This window comes from Ovis canadensis, chromosome X (assembly GCF_042477335.2).
Source record: "Ovis canadensis isolate MfBH-ARS-UI-01 breed Bighorn chromosome X, ARS-UI_OviCan_v2, whole genome shotgun sequence".
In the NCBI taxonomy this organism is placed as follows: Eukaryota; Metazoa; Chordata; class Mammalia; order Artiodactyla; family Bovidae; genus Ovis; species Ovis canadensis.
In genome coordinates, this window is record NC_091727.1 from 20,920,285 (window position 1) to 20,939,700 (window position 19,416).

The 19,416-nt window shown below is 35.3% G+C and overlaps 1 protein-coding gene across 5 annotated transcripts in view; it reads left to right on the top strand.

The window, feature by feature from the left end:
- CNKSR2 (connector enhancer of kinase suppressor of Ras 2) overlaps positions 1 to 19,416 on the top strand; it is a 286,604-nt gene that overhangs the window by 86,670 nt on the left and 180,518 nt on the right. For all 5 annotated transcript variants that reach the window (XM_070291444.1, XM_070291441.1, XM_070291442.1 and 2 more), the window contains exon 4: positions 3,075 to 3,162. In XM_070291444.1, coding sequence (XP_070147545.1) covers positions 3,075 to 3,162 — 88 coding nt within the window. The remainder of the gene's footprint in view (positions 1 to 3,074; positions 3,163 to 19,416) is intronic.

Below are 19,416 nucleotides of genomic sequence, written 5' to 3' on the forward strand. Positions count from 1 at the left end.
TCTGCATATCTGAGATTATGGATATTTCTCCCGGCAATCTTGATTCCAGCTTGTGTTTCTTCCAGTCCAGCATTTCTCATGATGTACTCTGCATATAAGTTAAATAAGCAGGGTGACAGTATACAGTCTTGACGCACTCCTTTTCCTATTTGGATCCAGTCTGTTGTTCCATGTCCAGTTCTAACTGTTGCTTCCTGACCTGCATACAGATTTCTCAAGAGGCAGGTCAGGTGGTCTGGTGTTCCCATCTCTTTCAGAATTGTCCACAGTTTATGGTGATCCACACAGTCAAAGGCTTTTGCATAGTCAATAAAGCAGAAATAGATGTTTTTCTGGAACTCTCTTGCTTTTTCCATGATCCAGAGGATGTTGGTGATTTGATCTCTGGTTCCTCTGCCTTTCTAAAACCAGCTTGAACATCAGGGAGTTCACAGTTCATGTATTGTTGAAGCCTGGCTTGGAGAATTTTGAGCATTACTTTACTAGCATGTGAGATGAGTGCAATTGTGTGGTAGTTTGAGCATTCTTTGGCATTGCCTTTCTTTGGGATGGGAATGAAAACTGACCTTTTCCAGTCCTGTGGCCACTGCTGAGTTTTCCAAATTTGCTGGCATATTGAGTGCAACACTTTCACAGCATCATCTTTCATGATTTGAAACAGCTCTACTGGAATTCCATCACCTCCACAACCTTTGTTCGTAGTGATGCTTTCTAAGGCCCACTTGACTTCACATTCCAGGATGTCTGGCTCTAGGTGAGTGATCACACCATCATGATTATCTTGGTCATGAAGATCTTTTTTGTCCTTTGATCCCTGTCTCCTGTACAGTGTCACGAACTTCATTCCATAGTTCATCAGGCACTCTATCTATCAAATCTAGGCCCTTAAATCTATTTCTCACTTCCACTGTATAATCATAAGGGATTTGATTTAGGTCATATCTGAATGGTCTAGCTGTTTTCCCTACTTTCTTCAGTTTAAGTCTGAATTTGGTAATAAGGAGTTCATGATCTGAGCCACAGTCAGCTCATCTTGTTTTTGTTGACTGTATACAGCTTCTCCATCTTTGGCTGCAAAGAATATAATCAATCTGATTTCGGTGTTGACCATCTGGTGATGTCCATATGTAGTCTTCTCTTGTGTTGTTGGAAGAGGGTGTTTGCTATGACCAGTGCATTTTCTTGGCAAAACTCTGTTAGTCTTTGCCCTGCTTCATTCCACATTCCAAGGCCAAATTTGCCTGTTACTCCAGGTGTTTCTTGACTTCCTACTTTTGCATTCCAGTCCCCTGTAATGAAAAGGACATCTTTTTGGGGTGTTAGTTCTAAAAGGTCTTGTAGGTCTTCATAGAACTGTTCAACTTCAGCTTCTTCAGTGTTACTGGTTGGGGCATAGACTTGGATTACCATGATATTGAATAGTTTGCCTTGGAAACGAACAGAGATCATTCTGTCGTTTTTGAGATTGCATCCAAGTACTGCATTTCAGACTCTTTTGTTGACCATGATGGCTACTCCATTTCTTCTGAGGGATTCCTGCCCACAGTAGTAGATACAATGGTCATCTGAATTAAATTCCCCCATTCCAGTCCATTTTAGTTCGCTGATTCCTAGAATGTCGACATTCACTCTTGCCATCTCTTGTTTGACCACTTCCAATTTGCCTTGATTCATGGACCTAACATTCCAGGTTCCTATGCAGTATTGCTCTTTACAGCATCGGACCTTGCTTCTATCACCAGTCACATACACAGCTGGGTATTGTTTTTGGTTTGGCTCCATCCCTTCATTCTTTCTGGAGTTATTTCTCCACTGATCTCCAGTAGCATATTGGGCACCTACTGACCTGGGGAGTTCCTCTTTCAGTATCCTATCATTTTGCCTTTTCATACTGTTCATGGGGTTCTCAAGGCAAGAATACTGAAGTGGTTTACCATTCCCTTCTCCAGTGGACCACATTCTGTCAGGCCTCTCCACCATGACCCGCCTGTCTTGGGTGGCCCCACAGGCATGGCTTAGTTTCATTGAGTTAGACAAGGCTGTGGTCCTAGTGTGATTAGATTGACTAGTTTTCTGTGAGTATGGTTTCAGTGTGTCTGCCCTCTGATGCCGTCTTGCAACACCTACCATCTTACTTAGGTTTCTCTTACCTTGGGCGTGGGATATCTCTTCACGGCTGCTCCAGCAAAGCCTTGTACGAATATATATTATTTGTATGCCAAACTGTTTGATAAAGGATGTGAAGTGACAGAAGCCATTAGTTTAGTACAAGTGAAAAGCTACTCAAACTCACAGCAGTTGGTATATCAGTGTTTACCTCTGGGGTGTGGAATCTGGGAGTCAGCCTTCTTTCCTTTGAATACTAGCTTCACTACTTACTAGTTTTCACTTAAGCTTGCTGTACCTCAAGTGTCTCATATGTAGAATGGGAGTAAATAATAGTGTCTTGGAAAAGGAAATAGCAACCCACTCCAGTATTCCTGGGAAATCCCATGAACAGAGGACCCTTGTGGGCTACAGTCCATGGGGTCCCAAAGAGTTGAACATGACTTAGTGACTAAGCAAACAACAACAATAGTGCCTATAAGAGTTGTAAAAATTATTTAGTACATGTAAAGCAGTTAGAAGAGTTACTGGCACATAGTAAGTCCTCAGTAAGTGATAGCTGTCATGAGACTAAGCTCTAGATTGTGACTATTTCTAGATGATACTGGAATCAACAATGTTAGCTTCATTTGAAAATAACCCAAAATGTCTTTGCTTAAGTATGCCGTTTTTTGTTTTATTTTAGATGTAGTAAAGAGCCTTTGTGAGTACCAGAGAACTTTTAAGTATTAAGAACTAAAAAAGAGAGAGTAGTATAATGGAAAGCAAGCATTGTTTCTTGTATTTAATTCTCTTCCAAGCATTTCTCTTAAATTTTTTTCCTTAAGTACCTTCTGAAAATTTTTATCACTATGTAATCTTAAGAACAATTCATTTCACATTATTCAAAACCTTATTTTACGCAGTTGTATTTGGAGACCTTTCGAAAGCTGTTCCAATTAATCACAATTTTCCTTTTCCCTTTATAGATCACCATTTGCTGCTGTCACAGACTATTCAGTTACAAGGAATAATGTCATACAGCTCTGCTTGGAATTAACAACAATTGTGCAACAGGTATTAACTGGCAAAATTTCCTTCTGTTAATTTATTAGTTTCATATTCTTTTTAATATAAATTTATTTATTTTAATTGGAGGCTAATTACTTTATAATATTATAGTGGTTTTGCCTATTTAGCAAGCGTTTATAAAATACTGATTTGGGATTTTTCTCATTCAAAGGCAAATGGTTCAGTAGAAATCAAATACATAATTCATTGGAAAACTGTGCATATAATAGCCCAGTAAACAAGGGTTTTATTTATCAGTAGATGTAAAAGTAACCTGAACCTCTAGAGACAGTATTATATCAATAATAATTGAGGCTGTTAGTCTTACACTTTTAGTGGGGATGAATAAACTATATTGGCTTTCACAAAATTAAATTGCCCCATTTGGATAGCAATCTGAGACTTTTGCTCTAAGATGCCATTAGTTCCTTATTAATACAACTAACTACAGTTTTATTTATATAGGTATACATAATAAATATACATAATAGCCTTTAATTATACTTACCATTTAAGTGATCTGTTTACATGACCCAGTTTTTTTTACTTTGAATATTATTTAAACCAGGGACCACCAAATTAAATGTGTCCAGGAGTGCAGCAGCTTATACAAATATCCTGTCACAAGATATGAAGAAATGGTAGAGGAAGGAATTGACTAGTACATATACTGCAAAAATCTGTTTAAATCTAGCAAAACATATCTGAGAGGTGTAAGGCCAGCACGCACCACTCTGTAGAAGCCTGATGTCAACATAGTGCTGCTGCTACTTTCTCATTATTTGTTAACCTATCCAGTGATGCAGAAATAGGTAAAGCAGAGGATAAAATGTGATGATACAGAAGATTATTGAGGAAATTAATGATTTAACTTATCCTTCTACTCCCTGTGTTTATTACCAAGGATAATTAAGAATTTCCTATATTGCCTACATTTTCTCAAATAAGAAATTTTATCAGTACAAATTTTAATGTTTCAAGTATATTTTCTGTTGTACTATATAGATTTTATTAGTGTCATTTCTCTGAAACTGCATGTCTATAGAAAGGAGAGTTAAGTTTGTGACTTTTAATTGTGGAATATAAGAGACATTCATCATTCTGTCATAGCAGTAAGAAAGACAGTAACTCATTGCTATTAGTCACAGACATTGATGAAGATGATAAATATTTTATGAGCTTTGAAATACTATTGTACATGTCTTCATATTTGATATCAGTGAATTTTATTTCTGACTGTCAAAGATTTCTGGATAATAGGGAGGAGAGTGGCATTTGAGGGTGAGGGTCAGCAAATGTTTACTGTGAAAGGCCAAATAGTATTTAAGGTTTTGGAGGCTTTATGATATAGGCTATATGGTGTTTGATCCAACTGCTCAGTTCTGCTGTTAGTCTGCAAAAGCAGCCACAGACAGTGTGTATGTGAAATAAATGGGCATAGCTGTGCGCCAATAAAACTTGTGTTACAAAAACATGCAGCAGGTTGAATTCAACGCTGGGCCACAGTTTGCTGACTTGTGTTCTAGAGCTATGCTAGCCCAGTGTGTCCAGTGTGGTTCATGGACTAGTGGCATTATCACAAAGAAACTTGTTAGAAATTCAGATTCTTGTCACACACTCCCAAATTTACTGTGGGGAATGCCCAGGAATCTGAATGTTTACTAGTTTTTCAGGTGATTCTGGTTCTCATACACTGTTCTAGGGCATAGGAATGAAAAAGCAGCAATATAGTCTATGGGTAATTTTTCCTGTAGTTCTGTATTATCAGTGACATTGCTTCAAAAAAATGTTTTCTAAAGTGACTTTTAAAGCCATTAAACTTGACCAGAGACTTGAGATATGGATAGCAGACTATTAGTTTCTTCTCTTTTACTATGAAAACAATTTTCTCTGCTTTAAGGGTACCTGCTGTACAGTATTTCTATGATAATCATTCATAGTATATTGGGTATGCGTTCAGGAGTAATCTATATGCAAATAATCCTTGTTTTGCATTTTATGTATATAATTATATACATATAATAATTTGCAAATGATTATTGTCTGCTACATGACGAGATCTGTGATAATCATATTATATGTATTTCTTAGTGTTTTCATTTATGCATGAGACCCAAGACAATTCAAATACTGTGGAATTAAATGGGAGAATTAAGAGGTTTTTTTTTTTTAATTTTTATACATGAGAAACTCATACTTATTGTCAGTTCTTTGAGAATGCAGTCCATCTAATGTCACCTTCTAAAATAGTATAATTTCCATGCATACTTATGACAGAAAGTGGGTGTTTTTAATTTCTTATATCTCTTTTAAACATCTGAATCTACATAGCCAGTTTAAGGTTAACTTTTGAGTAACTGGCCCATTGTTGCCTTGTAAACAAAGACTGCAGTTCTTCTAAATGGCAACTTTGAAAAGTTTTCTTGAAAATATTGAAGGAGAATCAGGTGTATTCATTTTCACTGAATTCATTCATACCTAATTTTTTCCTATATTAAAATAATCTTATTAGATTTAAACAAACTCATCTTTTAAAAAGTTACATTTCTTTTAACATTACCTATGAAGTCAAAAATGGACAGTTTTATATGTTTAGAATTCACAGGTTCTAGAACATAATTTTGTCACAGTAACCTTCAGATGTTACATTCAGAATGGCTGAAATGATTTTCAGTGACTTAAAATTTCCTGTAGAGGCATGTGCAGGGGTGGAAGTGGAGTTTGTGTAGAATATGACTAACCCACCCATTCCGCTATTTTAAGAACCTACCATCTAAGTAACAAGTGATGCAGTTCTCATTTCCAGAATGTATGAACACCTGCTATAGACATCTACTTCATAGAAAACATATGCCATTCTGATATTGCCCTCAGAGGCTTGTTCATGCTCACAACAGGACCTTTTAACAGCTACACTATTTGGCTCAACGTTCTCTTTAGGAAGCTTACTTCAAGGCATAATGGGTTTGAGTTTTGCTATTTACAGATCAGGAAACATTAGGTAGAATAGAGAGAGATGTTTTTACAGCTTGAACTTTAAGTACATTTTGTCTTGAACAAATGCAGAATTACTGAAATTATCCCCAAATAATTGAAATACTCCAAGTATACTGAGGACACAGAAGGACTTGCTGTACCCTCCACCCACTGTACACTGTTTTGAAGAGGATGCCTTGCCCTTCTTAGGACATTTTGCCCTGATATAACCCATTTATTTATTTATTTTTTAAGGTTCAGTAGCTCATAACGTTTGTCATTGTTCCTTCTATCTCACCCTCATTTCCCGATCACATGTCCTATTCCATATGTCACTTTTAAAATGTTTCCAAACAGAAAGTTCTCTGTACATGAATGTTCTTGGTTCTTTCCTTGCCTACTCCATCCCAGTATGTACCTGACTTGATGTCATAATTCATCTACTTTAACTCTTTTCTGTTGTACCTTAAAGGAAATATTAGATGTAAATTTTTCTTAATAAAGCACATCTCCATGACATTCTGGTTTAATCTACTTACAAGTATAGAATGGATCACGTTCAGACTAGTCATCCTAAAGCCCTGCTCAGATTCTGTCATTTTCAGCAATTTTCCCCTAATCTCCAAACTGATTACAAATTCCTCTCTTTGGAATTCAAAGGACTCCGAGTATGGTTCTAACATAATTTTGATTTTATTTTCTAATTCTCCTTTGTATCTTAATTGTACTCTAGTTCATGTGGATGAGTTATTGTTGGTAAAATAGATCTTGTAGCTTCATCTTTTTATGTTTTGAGGCCGCCTCAGAACATTCCCCATATATCTTTTTATCTCTGCATACCAAAATCATGTCCCATCCTTTAAGGCTTCTAGGGAATACCACCTCATTTGTGAAATTTTTACCATTTCTCATAATTGTTTATATTCCCCCTACTTTGACCATTTATATTTAATATAATAACTGATGTGGTTGGGATTAAATTAAATATACCACCCTGCTGTTTGTCTTCTTTGTCTCCAGTCTGGTCTTTGTTTTTTTTTCTGCATTGATTATCTTATATGATTCCATTTTGTCCTTTTTATTAATTTCTCAGATCTAATTCTTTGTTTTGTGGGCAAAGATGGAAATCTCTTACTTTTCATGCATTTTATATCTTGTCAGTTATATTCTGCTGTGAATCATACTTACCTTTCTTCCCTTAGATTGTTATCTCCTTGAAGATAGGAACAATGTGTGCTCATTACTTACTTGTTAAAATAAATTGACCTGAGCCCCAGTTATCTTATATGGTTTAGCAGTGCTCATTTATGCTCTACCAGAAAAGTCTAGAATTAAATGCTTGAATTATTACTCATTTTTATTTCACCTCTTGTGTAAAACCTGCAGTTCTATCTCTGCTACTCATATTAAGAACCCCAGAGATATCCAGAGATACCCATCACTTTGCATCTCAGTTTATTCATTAATTAAAATTACTGATCCTCATAACCATTTTCCAGTGCTAGAATGAAAGTGAACAAAACTTCAGAAACACCATATGCTTTTATATAATGCTAGCAAAACATATTTTTAGAGGAAACTTAATTATAGTCATGAAATAAATGTTTATAAATCATCCCTTAAATAATCTACTGTTTTCTTCTGTTATGTGATGACTTATCTTTGATACAAGGTCTTTCTGGGCTCTCTTGTCTGTTAAAGGATGATAATTAAAATAATGAAATAAAACAGTTAATTGTTTGCTTCTTGATGATGAAAATATGGGTAATTCTAATTTATTTAGACTACTTTTTTGTCTTTTTCAAATTTTCTAAAACAAATTTGAGTTAGAAAAATATGAAAAGAATGCTGTGTACATTGAAGAAATACTGCTTAAGTTTGATAGAAGAGCACAGCATAGATGAATACTTATTATATTTTGAAATAAATTTTGTAGTTTACAAACAGTCAGTGTCCATCTAATGGTCTCATTTAGCCATTAAATACACAGTAAACATTGCATTCACTTGGACTTATATGCAGTACCTAAAGACTGAATTAAACTTAAGCTGGCAGTAAAAGAGGCCAATTTGAATAAGCAAAGTGTAGATTAAAAAAAAATATCTAGGGCATGCATTTATTACTAGGCTTTCAAGAAATCTCATCTGAACAGTTATGATGATAGTTATGCTTTGAAATATGCTGTACTTCAAATTATTTTCACTCAACTTTAATTATTTTTATTCCCTTTGCAGCAAGATGAGATGATCAATATCTAAAAATAAACTGTCACAAATAGATTTTTTTTCCCTTCTTAACACAAAGGGGTGTACTGTAAAGTAAGTGGAAAGTGCCTTTTGATATTAGCTACTTATATTTTAAGTAATGCAAACAATAAAGGAGAAAGATACATTTCTTTTAACAAGTTCTGTTTGGAAGAATTTATTTAATCTTACTATATCTGTTTTTCTTATTTCCAGTTGTGATGGGTTTAGACCGTTATAGTTGAAGTATTTAAAAGAGATTCTTCCCCCAGCACCTCTTTCCCACATAAGACTGATTATAATAACACATTTGAGAAAAAAGGGAAACTGGTTTTAAAATCTTAAATGGAAAGAATTCTTACAAAGAACTGAAGCTGCAGATATTTAGAGCACTGTTAGCACCTGAAACAGAAAAGTGAGACAGGTACCCACGCACTTCTCAGCACTGAAATACTTGCCATGATGCCTACTCTAATGGGTATCAGCTTAACCTAAAATTATTCTATCTAAAAATTTTTCCATTTCAAACACAAAAAAATGATTAATTAGATTGCCATATAGTTAAGAAATGGTTATAAAAGTATCAGTTTGCAAGGTTCAACTTTGGTGGAACTTAGAATACTTGGGGCAAGGGACAGAGGGTGGGAATGATGAGTCCTGGGAGACTTGAGGCTTAGCCCCATTGTTTCATGCATATACATATGCATAAGTATTTTGAAAATGGTCTTTTTCACTTACTATTGTGCGATAATTTTTTAAAAATTTTATGCACAGTTATTAGGTTTTCTGTCCTTTAAAAAGGTTTATAAGATAGTAATACTTGTTAGTTTAAAAAATACAGAAAACCTTAAAGAATAGTTACTGCCATGTCAATTTAAGCACCAGAAGCAACTGTGCCACTGCTATGGTCTTTCCTATAATAAGTGTAGATGACACCACCCTTATGGCAGAAAGTGAAGAGGAACTAAAAAGCCTCTTAATGAAAGTGAAAGAGGAGAGTGAAAAAGTTGGCCTAAAGTTCAACATTCAGAAAACGAAGATCATGGCATCTGGTCTATGATGGTTTCATAGGAAATAGATGGGGGAAACAATGGAAACAGTGTCAGACTTTATTTTGGGGGGCTCCAAAATCACTGCAGATGGTGACTGCAGCCATGAAATTAAAAGACGCTTACTCCTTGGAAAGAAAGTTATGACCAACCTAGACAGCATATTGAAAAGCAGAGACATTATTTTGCCAACAAAGGTCCGTCTAGTCAAGGCTATGGTTTTCCAGTAGTCATGTGTGGATGTGAGAGTTGAACTGTGAAGAAAGCTGGGCGCCGAAGAATTGATGCTTTTGAACTGTGGTGTTGGAGAAGACTTGAGAGTCCCTTGGACTGCAAGGAGATCCAACCAGTCCATTTTAAAGGAGATCAGCCCTGGGTTTTCTTTGGAAGGACTGATGCTAACGCTGAAACTCCAGTACTTTGGCCACCTCATGCGAAGACTTGACTCATTGGAAAAGACTTTGATGCTGGGAGGGATTGGGGGCAGGAGGAGAAGGGGACGACAGAGAATGAGATGGCTGGATGGTATCACTGACTCGATGGACGTGAGTCTGAGTGAACTCCAGGAGTTGGTGATGGACATGGAGGCCTGGCGTGCTGCGATTCATGGGGTCGCAAAGAGTCACACACGACTGAGTGACTGAACTGAACTGAACTGATAACAAGTGTCTTTTAGTTAAGTTGTTATTCTGACTTTCTGCCAGTTCATTTGTTTGATATTTTCCCCCATATTTACCTATGTAATTCATTTTCTTTTTTTTCTAAATCTTCATTCAAGAAAATGGAAAGATCATCTTCAGAAGTCAACATTAGTAATATTTCTTTTTGATGGACATCTTCCTCTAAATTATGTGTGTATACTCTCTAATCAATTTTGTTACCTTTACATTGTTTTAAATACAAATCAGTAAACTACTTATGAATTGTTCTTAAGTATACATTTTTAAATAAAGATGTATGTGAATATATCGAGTATATAATCCTTTCTGAAAAGAATGCATGCTTGAATTTAATCTAACTTGTTTTATCTTAATCCAGTTGCTATTTACTCAAGGTAAATTCCCAGGAGAAAATAAGAGCCTTTTAAGGACTTAATTGAATTGGTATTTATGGTTTAAATTGTTAGGGCATGTATTTGTTAATACTAAAAAAACTTAAAAGATTATGGAATTTTGTAAAAATAGGCTTAGAAGTGATTTTTAATGTTTTATTAAGGTTATACAAAAAAATTTGGCCTGTAAGTTTATTGACAATAGCTATCATATTTAACTTCATTATATTTTATCCATATGAGTATTACCTCCTTTACCTTCCTAGTTGACCTTTTATATTATTTACTCTTTTATTTTATGGCAAAATAGTATAGTGGGCTTTGACATAAAGTAGATATGAATTCTGGAGAATGCAGTGGCACCCCACTCCAGTACTCTTGCCTGGAAAATCCCATGGACGGAGGGGCCTGGAAGGCTGCAGCCCATGGGATTGCTGAGGGTCGGACACGACTGAGTGACTTCACTTTCACTTTTCACTTTCCTGCATTGGAGAAGGCAATGGCAACCCTCTCCAGTGTTCTTGCCTGGAGAATCCCAGGGACCGGGGTGCCTGGTGGGCTGCCGTCTATGGGGTCGCGAAGAGTCGGACATGACTGAAGTAACTTAGCAGCAGCAGCAGATATGAATTCATCATGGCTCTGCTTTTTACAAACAGTATGAACTTTAGCAAATTACTTCATATCATAATTTTGTCTTCATCTATAAGGTGGATCACTTTGTTGGATTATTATAGGTGAATTTCGGTGAATATTGGAAATTGATCTAGTTCGTGATCTGGTATTTTAGTGGGAGCTTAATAAACAGCAATTTTAGTTATCTTGTATAGCAAAAGATCTTTGGAATCCCTCAAGTCAGTTTGTTGTTTCACACAAAATTTAAAGGAGTGTTTCTCTGCTTACTTTTGGTATTGAGTGGCAATGAAGAAAGACCTGGTTCTGAAATGAGTGATTCTTTTTTTTTTTTTTTTACAGGGGTGATAAGTTTTATTGTTAGTCTTAACATTATACATTCCCATTTAAAGTCTTCTTTATACGTAAAATGAGTGATTTTTTTAAAAAAGGATTTTGGTTTAATTTCAGATGTTTTTTAGAATTTAAGGCGATTGATAACTATGCTTCATATTCTGAATGATATTTTGAAATGTCCATGTTCAAATGGAATACAGAAATTAATTTTGATTATTTGTGAATTTGCCCTCCCTATCCACATATTCAAGTAACCTAGATTTGAAAATAGAAAATTCAAAACAGGTAAAGGTAAAAGGCTAGTGTATAATAGTAAGTTATACAGAGTTTGTGTTCTAAAAGGGATATCAAGATTCAAGTAGTAGTGAGTACATGTATACTGGGGTAGGCAGGCTACATATTTTATGGTTCATGTAGTAAGTATTAAACCATATGAAAGCTCAGCCAAGGTAGACTATCATTCATCTCAAACATGGCCTTCAATATTATTTTTGCTGTATTCTAAGGGTTAGTGGTTAAGCCTTCTTGAAACAGACATTCTAGGTGACCTGAAAACTGGACTTGGCTCTTGGGATTTGAAACTGGGACATTTCAGACCAAAAACGAGGACAAACTTTATATGTAATTTTTAAACAGTATGAATTGCATTACTTAGCATACCTGTTAAAGGCAATATGAAAGATGATTCTTTTTTATTTTATATTTAAGGAATATATTTTAGTTCATTATTCACTCCTTTAAGTTTTCTTCAGTTGTTTTAGCTGACAATGAGAAGCAAACCATTATCTTTTAAAACTTTTCTTTATGATCTTAATATATAATGAATCAGATAGTAGATAATACAGCTATTAAGCATAGTACCCAGATAGCTTGAGGAATGTTTTTCCTGAAAACAAATATGAAACCAAAAATTTATAAAATTTGCAAAGCTGAGATTGTGTTCTATGTATGTGCCTGTATCCCTTTAAGGCCTGGAATATAACATTATAATCAGAATAGATATAAATTCTTAATGTTTAAAAAATGATTTTTGATAGCTGCAAATTTTCTGAAGGCTCAGAACGAAAAGTAAATAAGTGATGAAATTATTACATGCTAATAAGGCTTTAGGAAAGTACTATTTAGAATATTGGACATAATTTTTATTCTTCCAGCTTTCTGACACTTTTTGTAAAAAAAAAAAAAACTTTAAAACATATAAAATGAAATAGATTGTTTTTACAGGTTTATTTTATAAACCTAGACTGTGTTGCATATTATCTGAGCATCTTACCAAGATACTTTTAAAGATGTAGATATTCAATAGTATCATCATTAATAATATCAAAAGAAATGGGTGCTTGGTGCCATTAGTATACTAATCAAATTCTTTTAGGTAGTAAATAACAAGATACTATTTTTCAGACATCTGTTTTCTCACTATTATATTTTAAAAATTTATGTTATATATACACACAAAACCAATACAATATTGTAAAGTAATTAGCCTGCAATTAAAATAATTAAATTTAAATTTAAAAACCTAAAGAAATTCATGTCATATATATGTTGTGAGGCATAAAGATAAATACTCTTAAATTGGCCATTTAATAGCTATAACATTACCAATATTGTCTTAGTTATAATTGTGCTCTTCTCATTACCCTGCCTCGTCTAAGGGTGTTTATTATTTCTTTTTTTTTTTTTTTTGTAATTTCATACAGTTTCTAAACATTTCATTTAGTTAAGCTTGACTTTGAGCTTTGTACAAATAGTATCACTTTGCATATTACTTTTTTATTTGATAGTGTATTCTGAACTAATTCATGTTTTGTTTAGTGACTGTAGTTCTTTCACTTTCAATACATATAATACTTAATTATATGTATATACTTCAGTGTTTATTCATTTTCCTGACCATGAATATTTGAATATATACTTACATTTAACTATGTATGTAGGAGGATAATTGCTGGATTATACAGTATACACATGCTCATCTTTAGAAATGTACCACATCCTTTTCTCAAAGTTTTATTGCCTATTTATGTAATATACTTTAATTGCCTTCCTATTTTCTGAATTACTACATTTTGTCATACTGTCGTCTTATACAGTTCACCTTTCAAGAGGCTTTTAAAATATTCTCCCAAAGAAGATAGAACATTTAGCATTATTGCTCTATTATATATAAGGAAATAGAAAAAGGGATTACATGATTCTTAACCCTTTTAGGTGGCCAGGGTTTCAGAAGAGAATCCTTGATGCGCTCCCATTTGTAATCTACTGTGGTGATTCTTTTTAAAGAATCAAGCCAAATGTAATACTAATCCATTTAAGAAAAGATTTGCTGTAGGAGACTTGGTAAAGGCAACTTTTCTGCTTTTTTGCACCTGAGTGTCTCCAGTGCCAGGCAAATAAATGTTGAAAAAATGAAAGGATTCATTTTCTCTTTAAAATTTCACCGAAAAAGGGGTTACAAGATTTTAAATGTAATCACTGTAACTAGTTCTGAGGCTGATGAAAACCTGAGAAAGAACTAAACAAAATACTGGTTTCTTTTTTCAAAGTTGATAAAATCCAGGTATGTCATGATTATTACAGATATAGTCCTTAATATTTTAAGACTGACTGTGGTGAACAGTATGGAGATTACTTAAAAATCTAGGAATAATACTACCATATGATCCCACAGCCCTACCACTGGGCATATACCCTGAGTAAACCATAATTCAAAAAGATACACGTACCCCAGTGTTCATAGCAGCACTATTTACAATGGCCAGGACATGGAAGCAACCTGTATGTCCATTGACAGATATATAAATATATATATACTGGAATGTTACTCAGCCATATAAAGGAACGAATTTGAGTCAGTTGTAGTGAGGTGCATGAGCCTGTTAAACAGAGTGAAGTAAGTCAGAAAGAGAAAAGCAAATACAGTGTATTAATGCATATATATGGAATCTAGAGAAATAGTACTGATGAACCTATTTATACGGCAGGAGTAGAGGTACAGACATAGAGAACAGGCTTGTGGCCACGATGGGGGAAGGAGAGGGTGGGACAAATTGAGAAAGTAGCATTGAAACATATACATTACCGTGTGTAAAATAGATAGCTAGTGGGAACTCGCTATATAACACAGGGAGCTTAGCTGGTGTTCTGTGACAGCCTACAGGGGTGGGATGGGAGTGGGGGTGGGAGGAAGGTTTAAGAGGGAGGTATGCTTAGGGCTGGCCTACAGAGGTATGCATATGTATGTTTATGGCTGATTCACATCATTGTACGGCTGAAACTGACGTAACATTGTAAAGCAATTATCCAATTAAAAATAAACTAAAGAATATTTTGAGGCTGCTTCTGTTTCTTCTCCTTTTAATGCTTGTAACTCCAGGGAGATGAATTGGGTGGGGGCAGGACGGGAACAGTGTTAATGGCACTTGTCTCCTTGTGAAACTGGGAATAAGCTGGTGAATTAAAAACTATAGTGGATAGGAATCAGAAACTTGGAGGGGAGGGTTGGTTTGGAAGCTAAAAAAAGTTCCTATTACTGCTGTCCATTCTGCTTCCCACCCTCCCCAAATAAATCCATGTATACATTTCTGAGTATCATTTAGAATGCTTTTGTAGCTTAAAAATTCCATGTTTTGATCTGATAGCAAATTTGAAAACCTGAGCCATAAAAGAATATAGAATGTGATATTATTGGACTATGCACTGTCAAAGCAGTAGTTATCAAAGTATCTAAAGGGAAAAATCAAAAGGTTTGATTAGGTAAATTATTGGTTCTGATTCTGTAAATATTTTGTTGTGTATCTTGCTCTTATTTAAGTGCTATCTGCAAAGTTTTTAAATCCTTTTGAAATGTCTACCCTAGCACTAAGCGGCAGTTATTAATACTGTAATTATTAATTTCCCTTTTAGTGTTTCGCTGTTTCCCACAGCCCTCCATACCCAACTAAATAGCTCACTAGGCTTCCTGGTTCTTCCCATTTAAACTATCTGCATGAATACTTTCCTGTCCTATCTCCCTACCTGCTTTTTAAAATTGAAATGTATTCTGCCCTTGGCTCTTCAGTTCACCTTTATAACCCCTCCCTCAAGCCATGTCATCTGGATAAATCCTATATCTTATGACAAAATCATTAGCAAGAAAAAAGGGCTATATAAAGTATAATAGGCAGGCAATGGTATTATTTCTGTTTTGAGGTTGGCAAAATGCTTTTAGAACTTAGCAGATTTATCCCTCACAATAATCAGGTGAAATAGGTAGACTATATATCATTATCTCAATTTTGTAAATGGATAAATGGAATTTTAGAGACAGACAGTGACATGGTCAGTTAGTGACATGACCAGGACTTAGGTCCAGCTGCTTTGACATGGTTTGTAATACTTCCTGCTCATTGTTTCTCAAGTTTGGCTTCACCTTGGAATGGAGTAAAAGGCTTTTTATTTAAAAACACAGATATTGGGTCCCATCCAAGATCTATTAAATTAGACTCTCTTGGTAGGGTTGTAATCAGTTTTTTTTTTTTTAATGATTCCTCAGTTGATTCTAACATAGAGCCAAAGTTGATAACCACTGTGATGTAGTCACACTGCTTTAATGAGATGAACGTGAGGTAGGAAGAAAATGTATGTGATCAAGAACAGTGCTTCCCAATGGTTGGTCCAAGGACTATGATTCACCCAGGGAAGCTTGTTAAAAATGTAGATTTCTTGCACTTCACTACGGTATGAATGGTTGAGAACAATGGATCAGGAGGTCCAACTATTTATAGGTGATATCAGCCCAGAGCCCACACTTTTATAAAACAGGCTGAAGTTTTGAATATACAACTGTTACTATTAGTTCATAGTTTATTTGGGTCATAAATGCATTTCCAAAAGGATTAGACTTGTTCTTCAAAACATCAGATATATATGTTATTAACAAAAATGGTCGTTGTGCATTCATAATAGTGGGAGAACCCATGCTAGAAACTGATGTGGTATCAACAGACAGAGGTAGAAACTCGACTTACTAAAACAAGAAGGAATAGTAATATTTTAGCATTTTTATAAACCATATTATGCCTTATTTGGATTATATATTTGAATCATTACACAAAATTTGTGACACAGATTTCATACCTACCTTAGATGAAAGCAAGAAATCAAAGAAAATATAGAACTGCTCTTTTTATTTTTTATATAAATTTATTTATTTTAATTGGAGGTTAATTACTTACAAAAGGCACTGGTTTTCTGAGATATTTTGCCCAACTGCTGATGTAGTTTTTAATAACCATGGCTTCTTGAGTTGGGTCAGAATAACCACTGATGTTAGATAGGTAATTCATAAAAAGTTAGACCCTGACACAAGTAAAATAATGGATTGAAATTGTAATCAACAGGGACAGGTTGAAGAACCGGTCAGAATTAAGTAATTAGGACAAGTGAGCATAAATCAAACTGAAAAAAAATGAGGTAAAAATTCTCTAAAGTACAAGATGAGAAAAGACTAGATTTGCATGAAGGTAGTAGAACGTAATCTGAGGTTAATTGTGAGTTACATTCTGTGAGGAGTGACATAGCACCTCATATTTCCTGAAATGAAGAAGTACAACCTGTAAAATTGATGAAATAGTTATTGCATTAAACTCTGTGCTGGTTAGGTCTTCATTTGAGTGAGTGTTCTGTTTTTTCCCCTTTTTATTTGATGGAGGATTTTATCAGTCAAGATAAGGTTGATTATGCTGTGGGAACAACCTGAAAATGTTAGTGGCTTTTAATAATGCTCATGTCCAGTGCTCATGTTCCATGTCCATCCTGGGTTGCTTTAGCTCTTCTCCACATCCTCTTCATTTCACAGCTCAGACTAGCCTCTTCTTGAATGCTGCTTGCACAGGGAAAAGAGAGCCTGGTGAACTATGAACTGGTACTTAAAGTTTCTGCATGGAAATAAGACATAGCACTCAACTCACATTTTGTTGAACAAAATGAATCATAGATCCATGGCCAACATTGGTGGCTCCAGGAAATTTACTTTTCCCTTAAGAAAAGAAAGTATATATTTAGAAATCATAATACAAATCTGCTGCAGTATTGAACCTATAAAGAATTTCAGTATAGCATTTACTAGAATTTTAAGGACAACAATGTTTATTTGAATATAAGGAAAGAGGCAATAAAACTAGGTGCTAAAATTTTGAATATCAAGAAAACAGCTTGGTAAAGGTTGCATTTGAAGAATTTCTTCTTTCCCCTCAATGCATGTGTGTGCATGTTTGTATGCATGTGCGTGTTTCCTGGTCTTTGAAGCACAGTCTACTGGAATATAGGGTGGGGAGTTTGGTGGGAAGGGGAGACTTTGGTGAGAGGGGGAGACTTTTGAAATTTTTCAAAGCATAAAATTCTACCCGATAATCTCTCAGTGTTATGACTAGGAAATGCCAAATGGATACTGATTCCATGTAATATCTATTTTGAGGGTGTACAATGTTCAGCCTAGGCATAAGCTAGTATTATTACTTGACCAATTTAGTATTTGTTATGATTTAAATATCATCATCATTGATCTAAAAATATTTATTGAATGCTTGGGTAGATGTCACTTTTTCAAATGTTGGACATAGTTACTAAAAGAAAAGGTTCCATTTTGTCTATGAAAGGGCAATCTAAGCAGGTAAATAGGGCAAAGATGCATGAGCTTAAGGAATTTTTTAAACTAATACTTGGAATTTGTTCACATATATTACAACTTCCATTTATTTTCTGGCAGTCACATGTATGGTCTTGAATTAAAGAATTAATGTTTAATTGATATCTTTATTTCCAATGGGGTGTGGTATTAATCTGTGCTTGAACTCTTCAGTTGGATTTATCACAAGGGAAAAATTCTCTCCCAATTTTAGACGCTATAGATTTTCTTTCCATTCTCTAGGCAAGAATACCAGAGTGGGTTACCATGCCCTCCCCCAAGGGGTTTTCCCAACCCAGAGATTGAACCCAAGTCTTGCATGGCATCTGGTCCCATCACTTCATGGGAAATATATGGGGAAACAGTGGAAACAGTGTCAGACTTTATTTTTTGGAGCTTCAAAATCACTGCAGATGGTGATTGCAGCCATGAAATTAAAAGGCGCTTACTCCTTGGAAGGAAAGTTATGACCAGCCTAGATAGCGTATTCAAAAGCAGAGATATTACTTTGCCAACAAAGGTCTGTCTAGTCAAGGCTATGGTTTTGTCAGTAGTCATGTATGGATGTGAGAGTTGGACTGTGAAGAAAGCTGAGTGCTGAAGAATTGATGGTTTTGAACTGTGGTGTTGGAGAAGACTCTTGAGAGTCCCTTGGACTGCAAGGAGATCCAACCAGCCCATTCTGAAGGAGATCAGCCCTGAGATTTCTTTGGAAGGAATGATGCTAAAGCTGAAACTCCCAGTAGTTTGGCCACCTCATGCAAAGAGTTGACTCATTGGGAAAGACCCTGATGCTGGGAGGGATTGGGGGAGGAGGAGAAGGGGACGACAGAGGATGAGATGGCTGGATGGCATCACTGACTTGGTGCACATGAGTTTGAGTGGACTCTGGGAGTTGGTGATGGACAGAGAGGCCTGGCGTGCTGCAATTCATGGGGTTGCAAAGAGTCGGACACCACTGAGCGACTGAACTGAACTTGCTCATTGCGGGCGGATTCTTTACCATTTGAGTCACCAGGAAAGCCCAAGAGGACTGGAGTGGGTAGCTTATCCCTTCTCCAGCAGATCTTCCCTACCCAGGAATTGAACCAGGGTCTACCTCCACTACAAGCAGATTCTTTACCAGCTGAGCTACCACGAAGCCCTTGTAATATATTAGATGGTCATTATAGTAAGTAACTTGAACATGTGGAAGCTAAAGAGACTTATTATTACAAAGAAATTTTAGCTTCATTGAATAAATATAAAATTCTTGATATCTTTTACATAATGCTAATCTTTGTGCTGAGAAAGCCCCAATTATTT